Raw genomic sequence first — 16971 nt, forward strand, 5'->3', positions numbered from 1 at the left:
AGTAATCCTTTGAGGTATTTCCGAGACACTTGACACAGTTGAAAGCTTTAAGAGGAATTTTGGTATGCGTAAGAGATTCTGTCCTCAAACTCAGATTGCTACAAACACAGAGTTGTAAGGTCTTAAACGTGTTTGCCTGCTCTGATACCAATTGAAAAAGCGGGGGTCTAACAACACCACCCAATATTTTGCTTAGCAATCTGTATGGACAAACTAGAATATACTTTTAAGAGAATCAACAAGACTCAATCAATTAAAAGTATATCAACGAGTTTATATCTCTTTATTGATTTGATTTACTCAAGAAGGAACTGCGAGTTTTAATCAAATACAAGGAATAACTTGGATGGTACCAAAGACCAATATCCAATGATCAATCAATGATAATCAACAACCAAAGGTTGGATTATTCTAATTGATTATATAAACGCACAACCTGTATTATTTCAATTATAAAGATAAAACAATATAATGCGGAAATTGAAGTAACACAAACACTAAAAATTTTGTTAACGAGGAAACCGCAAATGCAGAAAAACCCGGGACCTAGTCCAGATTGAATAAACACTGTATTAAGCCGCTACAGACACTAGCATACTCCAAAATAACTTCAGACTGGACTATATTTGAACCCCAATCAGTCTCTGTTGATACATGAAAATAATTAATCCTAGAAACAACGTCCTCTTAACGGATCAAGGGTTCCCCTCGTGAGGGTACACTTTTTGAGATCATCATTAATTCCTCATTACTTATACCTATCTACCTTCTCCTTGGGAGTACTTTATGTGATTAGGGATAGTTCCTCCTTCCCGAATTTTACCCATCAACATTGTGACCACAGTGGGAGGTTCTTAACTTCTTTTCCAGCATTATACTCCCAAGTGCGAGCCAAGAATTACCAGCGAGCGGAGCAGTACCTAACCCGGATGGTGTTTTCGTAGAAGACGTACATGAGGAAAGCGATGATGAGATACACTTCCAAGCGGTGGTCACGAAACCCATAGTACAAGGATAAGGAGCATCCCAAAATGCAGGAACGCTCCAAAAGAAAGGAGAATCGCTTAAAGAGAAAGCCGCGGCAGATACCAGCGAGCAAGAGATGTCCGAGTTACAAGAGGAATTAGACGCATCCATTAAGAAGCAAAAATAGCTACGCGGACGACTGAAGCGAGCAAGAGAACAAGGCACGGTAACAACTAAAACTGCCAACACAAAGAACACAGTTCCGAGCATAACATAGGATGCGATCGCCAAATATCTAGAGGAAAATTATCGAGTAACAAAACACAACACCTACGATTCACTAGAGCCATTGTACTCTACGGAGGTTGCTGATTACTCTTATCCTGAAGATTATATATCACCAAAATTCAAGACGTATGGAGGAAAGGGAAATGCCCGCGAGCATGTGAGTCGTTTCATCAGCGATGAATGCATACGCTCAGGATGAAAGCCTTTGTATAAGGGAATTTCCTAAGTCACTTACAAACAATGCTTTTACCTAGTATGATAATTTGAAACCCAAAAGTATCAGTTCATTTCCCTCTATGATACAGCTCTTTTTGAAGAAGTTTTATTCCGCCCAGAGGAGAGTCACATCAATATATTTGGGAAGATGCACCCAGCGGGTTGGAGAAGAAATTGGGAAGTTCATCACTCGCTTCCGGGATTTCATACTTGAATGTCACGAGGACATCCTAGAAGAGCGCTTGGTGGAAATTAATATTCGAGGAATTGATGCAATCTTCCGGCTAAGTTTGACAAATTTCAAATTCCAAACTTTCGTTGATGTAAAAGAGGTTGCGGCCCGGATATCAGACTGCGCGGACGTTATGAACTCCGGAGCAGGTGGACACAACTGGAAAACACATTCCGTCAATGCTGCATCAAATGATCAGGGAGGTGACAGAGGAAAAGCTACTGCTTTTGGCCCTTATCGGAGAGGACAGTCGAGCAAGAGAGGTGGAAGAGCGGACGGAGGAAGACCAAATCCGCGACCACCACTACCATGCAGCAGGGAGAAGATAGTATGACTTATTGAGCAATGGATAACTAATAAAGAAGATACTCTGCCACATGTGGCTACAGAACCTACCGCGACAGATAAGTTGCATGAGCAGTATTGCCATTATCATCAAAGAGTCCATCATCCGACCGTGGAATGTTTCTCTCTACGTTATATAGTACAAAGAAAACAAGCCAGAGGTGAACCGAAAATAGGAGAAAAAAGCATTCAGAAATATCCGCTCCCTCAACATCAAGTCATGATGATTTCTCATGAACCCGTAGAAGAGGAAACCTGGCGACCATGGGAAGGCGAGAAATATGAGAAAGCGTATGAGGCGACTGATACGACCATCTTTTCAGATACAACCGGAGTTGCCAGCAAATTCTCCCAAACGGTCTTGGCCCATCAATTCTTTGATTCTCTTGGTTTCAGCAAGGATCAAATTCGCGAAGCATCTAAATTTATCGCATCAATCGCGTCCATAAAGGCGTATAACCCGTTTCCACGGGAATCTATCACCTTTACTAACGAAGATATATGCTATCCAGGAGAGCACCTCCGGACCTTGTACCTCACAGCCCATATCAACAAGCATCCCCTCAAGCGAGCTTTCATAAATGGCGGAGCATCCCTTAACATGATTTCCCTGCATATGCTGGAGTCTTTAGGAGTATCAAGAGCGTCAATCAAAACAGGTGCAACAACTGTAAGGGGATTTGGAGGACAGACTCAGACGGCAATAGGAATAGTACATCTGATGATGAAGATTGGACCTATCAGAACGCTTACCCCTTTTTATATGCTCGAAGATGATACCACCTTTCATGTATTGTTGGGCCGAGGATGGCTCTTGAATCATAAAGTAGTCGCGTCTACATATCACCAGTATGTCAAGACTAACATTGGAGGAAAACAATTCCAGATTCCAGCTACGAACAATCCGTTTGGACCGGAGGAGGCCTATATGGCGGATGCATTTTTCTATACACAACCTATCGTAGACCAAGGAGAACAGTCGGAGCAGTTCACCATCCTCCCTAAGTGGTTAGAATTTCTGCCCCAGGTGCAAACGAAGGGAAATACCAAGTCTGTTTTTAGCCCACCTCGGATGAGACCTGTTGTCGGGAATAAAAGGACTGCGGTCCAAACGAAGAATACCCAATTCAAGCGCTTTTCGCGACCGGAGGGCGAACATGTTTACCGCTTGTATAAATTAGCCGGGGAAGCTTCCAGTCAACAACACGACTGTGCCATGTCATCGACAGACTATGAAGACATGATGGAAGCTTTGGAGCGACCTGATTGGTCGATGGGAGTGGGGCCGACAAGTAGGGGCCCAACCACAACTTATGTGTGTGTGGCTAGTTTAGAGTGACTTGATTGGACGAGGGAAATATGGCTGGTTTAGGATGGGGTGTGGCCAATGGCAAATGGCGTCAGCTGGGCATGGCTACGCCTATCTTCGTCGATGCTCCTATCATGTGGTTCCTTGTTTTCTGATTCTGGGAAAGATTTTGCATCTACTAATCCATGGCAGATTAATTACCTAGTTTGCCTATACTTGATTTCGACAAGAAAGGTCTGATATATTGCGCAAGGCGCAAAATCCTAGCTTTTGCAAATTGGTCATGGTAATCGATTGAATTATATGTGTTGACACAGAGTTCTTTCAAGTTCATTGTCAGAGAGCAGCATGCTTTCTGATTGAATACCTTATGCAAAGACCTTATCCTTGATATTTGGAAATACGTGCTACTCTGCTGCGAGTGAACACAAATTGTCATGCCATACGAACATAAAGGGTTCAGCCGGGGAAGATAGCACAAAAAGCATTCAAAGAAACTTATATTAAGTGAATATAGGCAAGGCGCCGAAATTTACAGAACATGTGGGATGGTTGCTACATTCGCCAGTCTGGATAATTTTCATGTAAATATATTGAAAGGCTCAATAAATATGCATGTGGAGAGGTTAACACTCATGGCTCCGTTTCCTTACAGAGTGATGTCACATCAGATGCAAGGTTTTACGATTTTAACCATAAGCTAAAAACCACCATCAACAATAGGTATTGGACCTAGCACTTCTGCAAAAGTTGGTTGGACCAAAGCGTTTAAAGAATTGGATGTGGCACCAAATCTTGACTGGGCGTCTGTAATTTTTATTCCACATTGTAGATGTGCTAGTTACCTAAAATCTCATAGAACTCCCACTAGGATTCTCGACCGCTATATTGAGAAACTGGAACCTTGTTATGTATACTTACATACTAGACCAAACTATATACCTGAAAATAAATCTCAATTTTTAATCTTTCTCGGTAATATATTTGATCTCGAACCTGTCTAAATCAGGTCTTTGAATCACCTTAAGTTGTATAATGCCATAAAAGTTCATTAGCTTAAAATTAGGTCTTAATTTAGCTTTCATTGGAGCAATAATACATACTATTCAGTAATCTTATTAACGATTTTCAATTTTTCATCTTCTTGTTTTCAATCAAAATCTGTAAACAGGTAAATATAATGCGGGCCGCAGGCGGCAACAAAATTTAACTGCTTTGTAATTAAAATGACCAGCATTATCGTCAACAAGTCAAGAGCTTATTAATTCCTCAAAAATTACATACATAACCATAGACTCTTTCTGATCGAGAACACTCTCCCGGACTCGACTGAACTTACACAGTAGCGTGGATACCTGGGAGCTGGTAGTGCTTCATCTGAGAAGCATCTTTTTTCACACTAGGTTCACTAAAACCCAAACTTCCAATCTTTAGTGGAAGCAAAAATAAAAACTAATTTTCCCTTCATAAATGAGGAAATACCCACACATTCAAAATACAACAGAACCAGGGAATCCATTTTTTAAATGCATCAATAGACAATATGAAAACCATACTTGTGCAAGTGTGATTTGACTGCCGAATAAGCTCTTGCAGCATCCTGTCCATGATGACACCCATTTTTCCTACCAGTTATGTTGATGCTGCATGAGGTGTCTAACCGATGCCAATAGCTAGTTGCAGAAGTATAGCTTATTGAGCAACACGAATAGGCCACTCAGTGGTCGCTGGACTTGAACTATTAATGAAATAAATATCAATATAAAGCATACAACAAATCTTTTCGTAAAGCTTTCATTTACCTCGTCTTCTATCCTATCATGTGGAAATAATATATAGAACCCGTAATTTCTCTTCCTAAGCGAGGGAAGACCCACACTCTCAAAATGCAACATAATCCGAGATTTGTTTCTTTAAGTGCACCAAAACCTCCATCCTACGCCTTCAAGATTCGACATAACTACAATTTTGTCAAAAGTCCATTCATTCTGTTTTTCGAATCGAAATGGGTGGGAAAGTCAAAAAAATGGGCTAAAACAGCTCAAAATGGTTTGGAATTGAACGAAACAAGCTTCTCTTTATGCATAATAACACTCCGTCCAGATCATGAGATTGCCTACACGAAAGCTTAGAAGGGTGCCCGACAGGTACTTGAATAAACAAGAAGTTCAACGACAAAATACACAAAATGTGCATTGGACTGTGCATCCAAACCACTCAGAAAAATTCGCATCTTAGAGAACCGATGCTCCAACGAGAAAGAAATTAATTGATAATTCTAAGCCGAATAATGTTATTAACAAGAAAAACGAAAAGAACAGAAAAGAAAGCAAACAAAAGACGCAACAAAGAAGAAGGGCTAGTGCAAACACCCACAAAGTCCAACCAGCCTTACCGGCCTGACACAAGTACTAAGACTAAGAAAATATAACCAAAAGGCTAGAGTTTCGTGAGAAGATAATCTTGTTGATAAGGGATCTTGGTGCGGGATCCATTCGAGTCGGGTGGAGTCTATGAGTGTTTGTTTTTCGCTGACTCGGCGTCTGAAACTGACCTGGTCCCTGACTCGGCTCCAATCAGATATCAAACACATTGTTTTTTAGATTGACTCGAACTAACCCTCGATTCAGACTCATTTGAATAGAGGAAAAAAATGTTCTTGATTCATGGGACCAAGCCATATATTTTTGAGTCAGGTCTGACATAAAAAATAAACATATTGAATCAGATTCATTTGAGTCTGATGATATCAGTCAGATCCAAACGAGATAGACTCAGACAACTCAGAAATAACAAACAAGGTGATGTATAACTTTTAGGCAAAAATCAAAATGATAAACCTTATGATCCTGTCAAAGGTCCTCCAGTTGCACGGTAAAAATGTCAAATTTGGTAAATTTAACAGACTACTCACTACAATCTATTGGTAAAAACTATCGGGTAAGAATATCCGGCTTTGATTTTCCAAGACTACTAGTGGGGGTACCGTTTTGTTTGGGATGTACTAATATGCATGTAGGACAAAAAAATAAAGTAGAAACTCCTTTAATTAATACTCGATTATTTAATAAATTCTCTTAAATAATATTTTTAGCCGGTCCCGAGTCGGGGACAACGTGCCAAATTAATGATTCGCTAAAATTACTAAATAATATTTTTTGATTATCTATGTAGTCCCATATAAGTTATAAATTAATAATTAATAATTCATTATATATCTTCAATACATTAATGACTTGTGAAGATTTTTTAAAACCGATTCAGTTGTCTTCTGTTTTTTGTTAAAATTAATATCACATTGAATGTCATCCCTAAGTTTTGTTATCATTGTAAAAGTTGAATTTTATCCTTAAGTTTTGTTATCATTCAATTCTTGCCGCTTTAACAACCTCGTTTCGCGAAGGAGGGTCTCTTGTATAACCTTCATCATCTTTTTTCCCATCTATGTCAGTTTCATACCGCTCTCAATTATTTTTTTATCAGTCAACAATTGCGTAACTTCATTTTCTTCCAGATATTCGGGATATCTTGACATTCATTGAATTGCGATTACCCATCTTATTAATCAAATTTTGCAAGTCTTGAGTGATTTCACCGTCTAATTGTTGATCTGAATTGTCTAAACTTGTGTTATATGTTGATGGAAGTTTACAATTAAGCAAAGTGGGAGATTGAAGGGTGCTTTGAAGAATTTAACATTATATTTAGAAAATTATTTAATAATAAATTTCTCTATAAATTAATAAGCTATTAATTAGTATATAAATTAATAGTTATTATTTTATCGGTTAATTAATATCTCACTTAATTGGTAATTTTCAGTGGTCTCAACCATATTAATTTATGGAGTTTCTATTGTACTTGATTTTGGGTTGGTACACCCCCCATCAAAAATGGTCCCCCATTAGATGTCATTTCCGAAAGAACAACAACAAGCGACCTTAATTTCAAAAGAAAAGAAGGATTTTTATTGGACACCAAAACCATAAGAATGATTTTTATATCAAAAACTCAATCAAATTAACCATAAGTAAACCCATGATTAATTTAATGGAATAAGCAATAAAATAAACACAAAAGGTGATCAATTTAATTGATTGTGTCAACATAAGTAAACTTACGGAGCAACGACTAAGTTAACTATACGAGAGTGATTGGCTTAATCGAACATATACTCAACACAGGAAAAAAACTTATGGAGTAATAACTAAATAACGAAACAAGATGATTAATTTAGTTCAAAATGCTCAACATATAGTATCTTACGAAACAACCAACAAAGCTAATCATAAAATGATCAACTCGGTTGTATCGTTCTCAACATAAAACACATTACGGAGCCTTACAGTAATACATAAAATATGGATCAATGAAGATCAATATTGTGGAAAACACAAGGATTCATTCTATCTTCAATCATTATATGCATAACAATAATTAATAGACCTCATCCTTGTACACAGAAGATTTTAACATATCTTCCATCAAAGATTGACAATATAGGCTTAACTTTTGTGTTTGTCAAAAGTCCATTCATTCTTTAATCAATAAACGAATACCGATTATAAACGACTTTACCTTTGACAAAATATGGGACAACATAGTTCACGGGCGTAAACACCAATATCCCATAACAAGTTGCAATATAAAAAATAATAAAGATTAAATACTGCAAAAACATCATCCTCCAAACAGTTTTTAGAAATTAAACTAAAAACCTAAAAACATGAAGATGAAAATAATAGCTATGTGTAGTCACAATCATTGTTATTCCAAGCACTAGTTATTCTTCCAACTAAATAAAAAAGAAGACATACTAGGCAACAAAAAATAAACTCAGTTTTCCTTGATGATTTCATACCTCTGAAATGGTCCATCAAAATAGGAATTACTGATATCCTTGATCTTGTTAACAGTAGAGACACCATGTTCAAGAGTTAGAACGTTAGTTTTTCGATCGACAATGCGAGCAAAATGTCGAGCCTTAGCGCAGTCAAGGATAACTTTCTTTTGATTCCTAATCAAGATATTCTGAGTACCAAGGATTTTTGCCTGTCCATCAATAAGCTGGTTTATCTGCAGTTGAAGGTTAGGAATTTCGTTCTTTATTCAAGTGCACCCTAGATAGAAACCCTAGAGTTCCTCAAGGAGATATGGACATTCGTGGCCCAACCCATACGCCAAAATAAATGGACCCAATCAGAAACACTGCATACTGTGTTGATTTCAAAGATACTCCATCCCCAAAAGGTCACAGTGATGAAGGAAAGAAATACTAGAAACTTCATAAAATATCAAACATACAAAACGATGAAAACCAGCAAAATACTTGAGCATCTCTCAAACATCATCCTTGTATCTCTCAAGTTAGATACAAGAATGAAACTCTCAGATACTAGGTAGCAGAGCGAGACATAGTCTCACCATAGGTTTTGAGAGAATAGTTGTGATTTCCACTAGGATATCTGATCTCAGCATTTCTTGTCTTCCCTTGGCAGTTTCCAAATTTAGGGAAATGTCGCACATCCCTTCCTGGAATCACAGAAGAAGAACCCTTCTGATTATAAAGTCTAGGACCTCTAGAGATTGGTTCTAGGGGATTTTCCAAAATGGGTCTCCATATTCTAGACTTAAATTTACCAGAGTTGTTCTTATAAGCACAAGACATGCTTTCATTGGTAGCACAAGAATTTATACCACTAGAATGTACCAAAGTGCTGTAATGATTTCTAGGAAAGAGATTATTTTTATAAGATTCCTGGTTCCCTGTGAGCAAGAGGTTCACTGCAGTAGTCGTCTGACTATTTACTCCATTGACAGTGGAAAGAAGCAACACTAGTCCAGAATGCGTAATTTAGGACAGGCAAAATCTATCGTAAATTGAGTTATAAGACTAGTACAACCCGTCCTAAAATCTGTCTTATTTTTGGTGTACTATTTATTATAGGATGGTTCATATCGGTAAGAAATAAACAAGGTATTTTTTTTGTCCAAGAATACCGACTATTGGTGAGTGTCGAAATTTTATAATCAGATATTCAGTCGAATCTGGTTCAGGTGAGTCAGTTTCAGTCGAATCTGATTCAGGTGAGTCAGTTTCATCCAAATTTTCCTCAGCTGAATCTGATTGAGCTACAAGAATTTATTTTTTTCCTTTTTATTGTTAGATTAATACTACAGACAAAGCAATATATGAATTTTGTAAGCAAATGCAACCCATTTTATTAAAATTAACTTTGAATTCAATTAACAAGTTAACAACCCAAGCATCTCTGAATTCAACAATAAAAGCCGCGTCATGTTCAGAACAACAAAGAAGAAGAATAAAAAAACAGAAAAAAATAAATAGTAAATCGATTCCATATTTATTCCTTCATATTGTTGGAAACTTTCTTCCAATCTACAATCTCAGGTGGGACTACTTATCAAGCAATAATTCCAAGTCTGGTTCAAAATTTCTCTGACACAATGTCCATGGGTAGTCCATGCTATACTCCATTGGCATGAGATGATTTGAATTACAGATGTTGCCTGTTTTGTTTCTTACAGGGTCATTCTGCGATGATGTGTGAACATTACTATTCTCTTCGGCTTCGGAACCAACAAGCTGTAGTGATCCAAATCCGTAAGAGACGTTACTTGGAGACCTAAAGTTATCATCCATGGTTCACCATAAAGCAACAAAGAAACAACTGATGAGTCACCATACAAAAGGGATTATATAAGGCACATAGGTCCTGTAACAATTTAAATTATAAAATAGAAAGGAAACTGTAAACAAATTTAGCAACCAGAGTATGTTTTAGACTCATAGGTTCTAAAAGATACAAAAGGGAATTTTAGGAAGGGATTCTTTACGCCTTAAGCCTCATACATATGTAAGGATAGTTGGCTATCTCAAACAACAAAGATATTATAATAGCAAAACGGATTGTGAAGAAGAAAAGTCTTAATAAAAAGTTAGGATCCATACGAACTGTGAAGCTTATTAGTTTTCATGAACATGACATCCCAAAACTATAGCTCTAACTCGATTGTGTCCATGATTCATAGCATGTACAAATTCTAAAATTACCTCGTCTTTACTCTCGTGCCTACAACTTAACATAGAAGACCATGTCTTCAATTAGGGAACTTACACATGGCAAGCTGATCAGCTACCTCGTATTTCTCCACATCTCCTGTTCTTTCGACACTATAACGCAGGTTTTGTGTCTCCCTCATGGATAAACAGTAGACAAGTGGTAATGGTACGCAAACTCTAGATTGAAAAATTGGTTCAGGAGTTTCATTTCCCTGGCAGACGAAAACCCTTTCGACAACAAATTCAAAATTACCAAACAAAGCCTAAGAGGCAAGTAATCAATTACATGTGGCACGCATTGGAAAAACATAAGCAAGTTCTTATCAACATACCTTTTTTTTCTTTCTGAGATGCCATGTATATATCAAGCAATGGAAATTGATTTTATTTTGTTGGATTCAGTGTTTCACTACCATACCGATTAGGAATCTGTACATCAGAATAGAAAACCAGAAAAGTTACAGATAAAATTAATAAAATTTATCACGGCCGAACTAGACATACTAACTTGTAAATTCTGAGAACGGAGGAGGTTTAGCTACAAACACCTATAATTTGATAAAGAAAAAAACTACCACACAAAGAAGAAATGGGATCGTACTACAGATCTTGAAACATAATTGAATCCTCCCTTTCACATCAACATACCAAAAAGTTAGTAAAATGATCAGGATTTAGGCACGTAGCAGATTCATTATCTCAGGATTTCCTTACTTAGCAGATTTCTCAAGTGAATTATACGCATCAAAAAAAAAATCCCAGATCGATAATTTTGATTACACCGTAGTAACGAAATAATGATTTCTCCAACTTGCTGACTAAATCTATTCGATTGTTTAATCAATCTATTCGCATCCAGTCATAATAAAAATCAAAAAGATGAATCAAAATCCTAAACCCATAAAAAACCCTAACTTAATTTCTCAAAAAAAAAAGAAAAGAGAGGTAGATTAGACCTACAAAACATTGAGTGAATCACCAAAAAAATAGATTAATACCCTCGATTTAATTAGAAGTTCATAATAAACTTAGGTAATTCAATCAAAATCACAAAAACCCTTACCGATTTCGCCTCCAGATCTATCCACAATTTCTTCGCTTCAATATGTTTAATGATATGAGAAAAAGAAAATCATAAAAATTAGGTAGAGAAAGGTTATGAGAAGTGTAGGTGTAGATAATCCACGGGGCTAGGTGGCAAAATCCTAAGCTATGATACACCAAAAAAAAAAAGATCAGCGAAGCATTGGATAGTTACAAATGGCGCAAAGAACGAGGTATCACGTGGGACGGACGTGATGGCCCAGTAGGTGTCCGAGGTGATGTGACCCTTATTCTCTGACAGGTCGGGCGAACAATCAGAAAGCACTCGGTCAGACGAAGGAAGATGGTCAAACAAAGGGACGAGAAGAAAGAATGGCGATATCGTGCTAACCAGGCGATACAGACTCGGCCTCGGGTGAATAATTGTCGGTCAAACCAGGAAGTCGGGCTATCAGGGAAGGTCCGATAGAGAACAGCTAAAATGATGTAATGTGACCAACATTGTAATTCTGTTGTATGTCGACTTTGACCTATAAATATAAGGGCTAGTCGAGACAAAAAGGGGGGTCAGAGGGAGAGAAAACAAGGCATCCTACTTGAGTTGAGAGAGCATCACCACTAGAGAGAGGGAGTACAACTTGTAACCAAAGAAGAAGAGTAATAATACACATCCTTTCACCCCGTGGACGTAGGTAATCATACCGAACCACGTAAATCCTTGCGTCTATGTTTGTTTATGTTTCTTCATGTTGTGTGGAATCTCCCCATAATCCATTGGATGTAGTGTGTAGTTTCTGGCAACTACATTCTGGCGCCGACTAAAGGGAATGTCTAAGTTCTCCGGATAACTTGACTACATGTACCGGCAGAGACGATCCAAAAGGTCCTAAAAACACTTTGCGTGTTAGTTGATGCTAGGAGATGAACTCTGCTCGGCAAAAGTCTGTTTATCATCGTTTGGTTTAAGTTCTGCTGGTATAGTTAAATTTTTGTTGAGAAAGTTGAGTTGTTAGCAAACGTTTTCAGCTGGGTTGAATCTGAACAGTCGACTAGTCTTGTCTCTAGCCGAGTGTGTTCTCGGGTCTTAATTTTCGTTTTCGTAGCATCTTTCGTACTTCTCTTGATATTTTGATCTTAGTTATTGTCTTGTGAGTCCGACAGCGGAAAACTCATGAACTCCCAAGTAACATCTTTGATGTATGGTAGAAGTTGTTTTAGGTTCCATGTTGGTTTGGGAAAGCGCCGAAACAACAGCACGGCGAATCATACATCGCTGGTGAAAGAATCCAAGGAATCAAGGGAAGACATCCCTTTGCAGTTCCAAGGAAGTGCATAAGTCTTAGTTTAGTTTTTTCCACGGCGTGGTGACCTCATAAAAGTACGAGTTTAGACCTTTTTTACTCGCAAAGAACTAGGTGCTAATGGTTGGGAGTCTAGGGAATGTAGGACAAATTGTAGTTAATGCAGAGTCGTGGTACTGAAAGCGACGTCGTGCCCTTAAAAGCGACGTAGCAGGATACCTGTTTAAAAGAAACACTTAGTGTCGGAACGTGGCAAACTGGCAAGGTCAGCTCGGTAGGCCAGGGGGAATCGTACTTTTAAAACTCAGTCTTAGTGTCAGTCACCTTTTTCTTCCAAAAATCGTACGTGCAATAAAAAAATTTCAAAACAGGTCAAAGTAAGGTGTTGTCTGCTTTTGCTGACGTAGGGACGGACGACTCTCGGGCTGATAGTGTACCACGTCCGATGGCTAGAACGTCGGGGATGGGGAGAACTTTGAGGAACCGCACAGTTTCCGGTAGTAGCATGCAAGGGGGAGTAACTGGGACGAGGATAGGAAGTGACGGGCATCCACCACCAGAGGAATCACGAGCCGCTGCAAGAGGTGCCAACTGTGGATGAGGAGATGGGTCTAGGACGAGATGATGACCCATCGCCACTGGAGCGAATCGCCTCTCCCGCAAGGAGGGATGGTCAAATAGATGGACTCACCGCGTCAGACACAGAAGACGACGAGGAAGCATTGATCCTGCATGCTCAAAGACGAGACATCAGACGACAAGCTGAGTATCAAGAAGCCCTCGGACGAGAGAAAGAGCGGTTAAGGCGAGTACAACTGGGACGAGAAGCGGTTATCTGGGTCGATCCGGCGACATCAACTCAGACACCTCCCAATATATCACCTCCACCACCTGTGACAATGGCACCACCCCCTGCCCATCTAGGCCATCCGAATGGTCATTCCATCCATGATAGCACAGACCCAACACTTCTCGCGATTCTAGAAAGCCAAAGAAGGCAAGAGGCGGCTTTAAGAGATCTTCAGCAGAGGAATCTGGCTCTAGAGTTCGAAAACTATCAATTACGGAACTTAAGGCCGAGGTCGAGAGGATCCTCAAGTCGAGGAACATCGGGTCACCAAGGACGAATCGGGCTAGCACCATCTGCAGTGGGACCAAGCAATTACGATCGATCGGGACCACCCACGACACCACCTGTCAGGGGATACGGACCACCCGAGGAATCATCAACAGACGACGAAAGGCGTGAGAGGAACAATAAGCAGAGAAACACAAGGTCCGATAATGCGACTGAAGCCAAGCTGAGAGAGTTGGAGGAGAAGATAAGGAAGCTGTCAGGAACCGGCGAAGAAGACAAGCTCGTCGAGGTTATAAGCGAGGCCTAGAGGACCCCTTTCACCCAAGAGCTAGAACTAAGGGCATTCCCTCCTAAGTGCACGCTCCCCACCTTCCCATCGAGGTTCTACGGCACGGGAGACGCAGTCGAGCATTTGAAGATGTACACAATGTCCCTAATACAATGGAAAAACCATGAGGTGGTAATGTGCAAATTATTCCCTGCAATCTTGGAAAGCGAGGCAAGGAAATGGTTCTACAACCTCGCACCAGGAACAGTCAACAGTTATGAGACTCTAGTCGAATCCTTCCTTGAGACATACATGCACAACAGTAGACCTCGGCCCAGGGTCAACAGGTTATTCACCTTGGACTGACGGTTCAGAGAACTGCTCAGATCATTGACCGATAGATGGAGAAATTTGTGTACATAGATTGGGAAAGTACCCATCGACCAGCAGATATTCGGGTTTGAAAACGCACTCGGGATATCGGATCCCATCTGGGTAGCTATGTTCACTAAGAAACCACAAACGTTGAAAGAAATGAGGAAAATGCAAGAGCATTTCATCGCCCTAGAAGAAATCCAGGAAGAGTCAAGATATAGAGGAGTGCAAGAATCTAGTGCAGCGCCCGAGTCAACATTGGACGATACTCAAAGACGGCCCGAGAAGAGACCGAGTCCGCCCGTTCGAGGAAATGGGAAGAAGGAATGGATAGCTAAAGGGAAGAGGCCAAGGCATGAGGCGAGAACGTACACCCCTTTGAATGCTCCACTGGAGGAAATCTTCAATGAAGTCGAGAAAAGGAGTGACATCATATACCCGGCTTCAAGAGGGATACAGTTCGAAGAGACCAAGGATCACCCGAAATATTGCCATTATCATCAGTCGAGGCCACTCTACAAACAACTGTCGAGAAGTGAAAGACATCGTGCAACACCTTATCAGAGACGATTATCTGAGACAGTTCGTCCGACATCCAGCCTAGACGACCGCAACGCCCCATGCACCAGTCCATCAGGTTCGGATCGACAGATCCACGCAGTTTGTCAACACGATTTCGCATTCCGCCACTCAAGCGTACAATCTGAATCCCGGAATAGTGTCTAGAATACACAAGAGAGATCATAGTGGGAAGGAAATTTTTAGTGTAGCAAAAGCTTTGCCTATGGAACCGTGGATGGTGCGACCTATCTTTTCTCGGCCCAAGATGTCCCGATGAACGGCCAAGCTCACAGTGATCCTTTGGTTATTACCCTGATAATTGAGGAATGGGGGGTAAGAAGGATACTAGTAGATAGTGGAAGCTCTGTCGAAGTACTTTTCTACGAGACGTTCAAAAGGATGGAGTTGTCGGATGATATACTCGTCCCGTCAACATATCGTATATACGGTTTTAATGGGACGGTAACCATCCCGAAGGGCGAAGTAACTCTAAGGGTATCGGATAGAGGTGGCTACCTGGATACTTTAACTACATTTTGTGTGGTCGATGTCACCTCGCCCTATGAAGCTATTATCGGAAGACCATGGATCGCGGGAATCAAAGGAGTGGCATCGTCCTATCATCAAAGATTACGGTTCCCAACTTACAAGGGGATTGCAGAGGTCGTAGGAGATCCACAGGCAGCCCGACAATGTATGCAGGCCGACGCCCATATAAATGAGGAGAGGCGAGTACGACAAAGGGGAGAGAAGAAAAAGGCTAAAGAATCCAAAGTCGCAGAAGAACTGCAAAAGGTTATTTCGCAAGCGGTCATGGCTTACGAAGCACAAGGAAGCGAGCCTTCATAGTAATTAAAGGAGACGACGCCGGTGAAGGAATCAAGACCAAACTTCTCGGCCGTGGAACCTACTCGAGAGGTTAATTTGGGAACTCAAGAGGAACCAAGGGTGGTAAGGATCGGGTCCTTACTATCGGATGAACAGGTGAACCAGCTCATGGCGGTGCTAAAGGAAAACATGGACGCATTCGCATGGAGCATGCACGATATAGAGGGTATAGATCCAGAGGTATGCTGTCACCACCTAAGGATCGACCCAAGCTTCAAGCCAATCCGACAAAAGATGAGGCGACTCGCATCAGAGTTACAGGCGGCCGTCTAGAAGGAGTTAAAGAAGTTAAAGGAATCGGGAATAATTAGGAAATCGCACTACCCACAGTGGATATCGAACATGGTCGTGGTACCAAAAAGAAACGGTGGATTCAGAATCTGTATCGACTTTAGCGACCTGAACAAAGCTTGTCCGAAGGACAGTTTCCCTCTCCCAATATCGATCAACTGGTGGAATCTATAGTGGGGTACGAGGCACTAACGTTGATGCACGGATACGCGGGGTATAACCAGATCCCGCTGGCTCCCGAGGATCAAGAACACACCTCCTTCTTTACACCAAGGGCCCTATACTGCTACACCAAGATGTCGTTTGGGCTGAAGAATGCAGGCGTCACATATCAGAGGTTGGTGAGCGATATGTTTGAGGACCAAATACATAACACCATTGAGGTCTATGTCGACGATATGCTAGTAAAAAGTCGCCTAGCCAAGAATCACATCTGAGACCTGCGGGAAATTTTTCGAACGATAAGGCTAACTAGCGACTCACAGTTGGTAATCCGACAAATCACGGGCAAATATGCAATTCACGATCCAATTCTGCAAAAATACTGGGAGCTCGCCCAATTCTATATCAACCAGATCCCCAACATCAAATTCCTCCACATATGCAGAAAATACAATCACCACTCGGACGCACTGGCATACATCGCCTCCCAGCTCGCAGACCCAAGTGTGGAGGGAATTCGTGTCATGAGACTCCTCGCCCCGTCCATACCAGAGACACCCGAG

The 16971-nt window shown here is 40.4% G+C and overlaps 1 protein-coding gene across 1 annotated transcript; it reads left to right on the forward strand.

Moving 5' to 3' along the window:
* The first annotated feature begins 15340 nt into the window (after window positions 1–15340).
* Window positions 15341–15916, forward strand: LOC113296136. The gene has a single exon (XM_026544466.1). The coding sequence runs from the start codon at window positions 15341–15343 to the stop codon at window positions 15914–15916; it is 576 nt and encodes a 191-aa protein (XP_026400251.1).
* Window positions 15917–16971: the final 1055 nt, after the last annotated feature.

The sequence above is a fragment of the Papaver somniferum genome, chromosome 7 (genome assembly GCF_003573695.1).
Source record: "Papaver somniferum cultivar HN1 chromosome 7, ASM357369v1, whole genome shotgun sequence".
Taxonomy (NCBI): domain Eukaryota; kingdom Viridiplantae; phylum Streptophyta; class Magnoliopsida; order Ranunculales; family Papaveraceae; genus Papaver; species Papaver somniferum.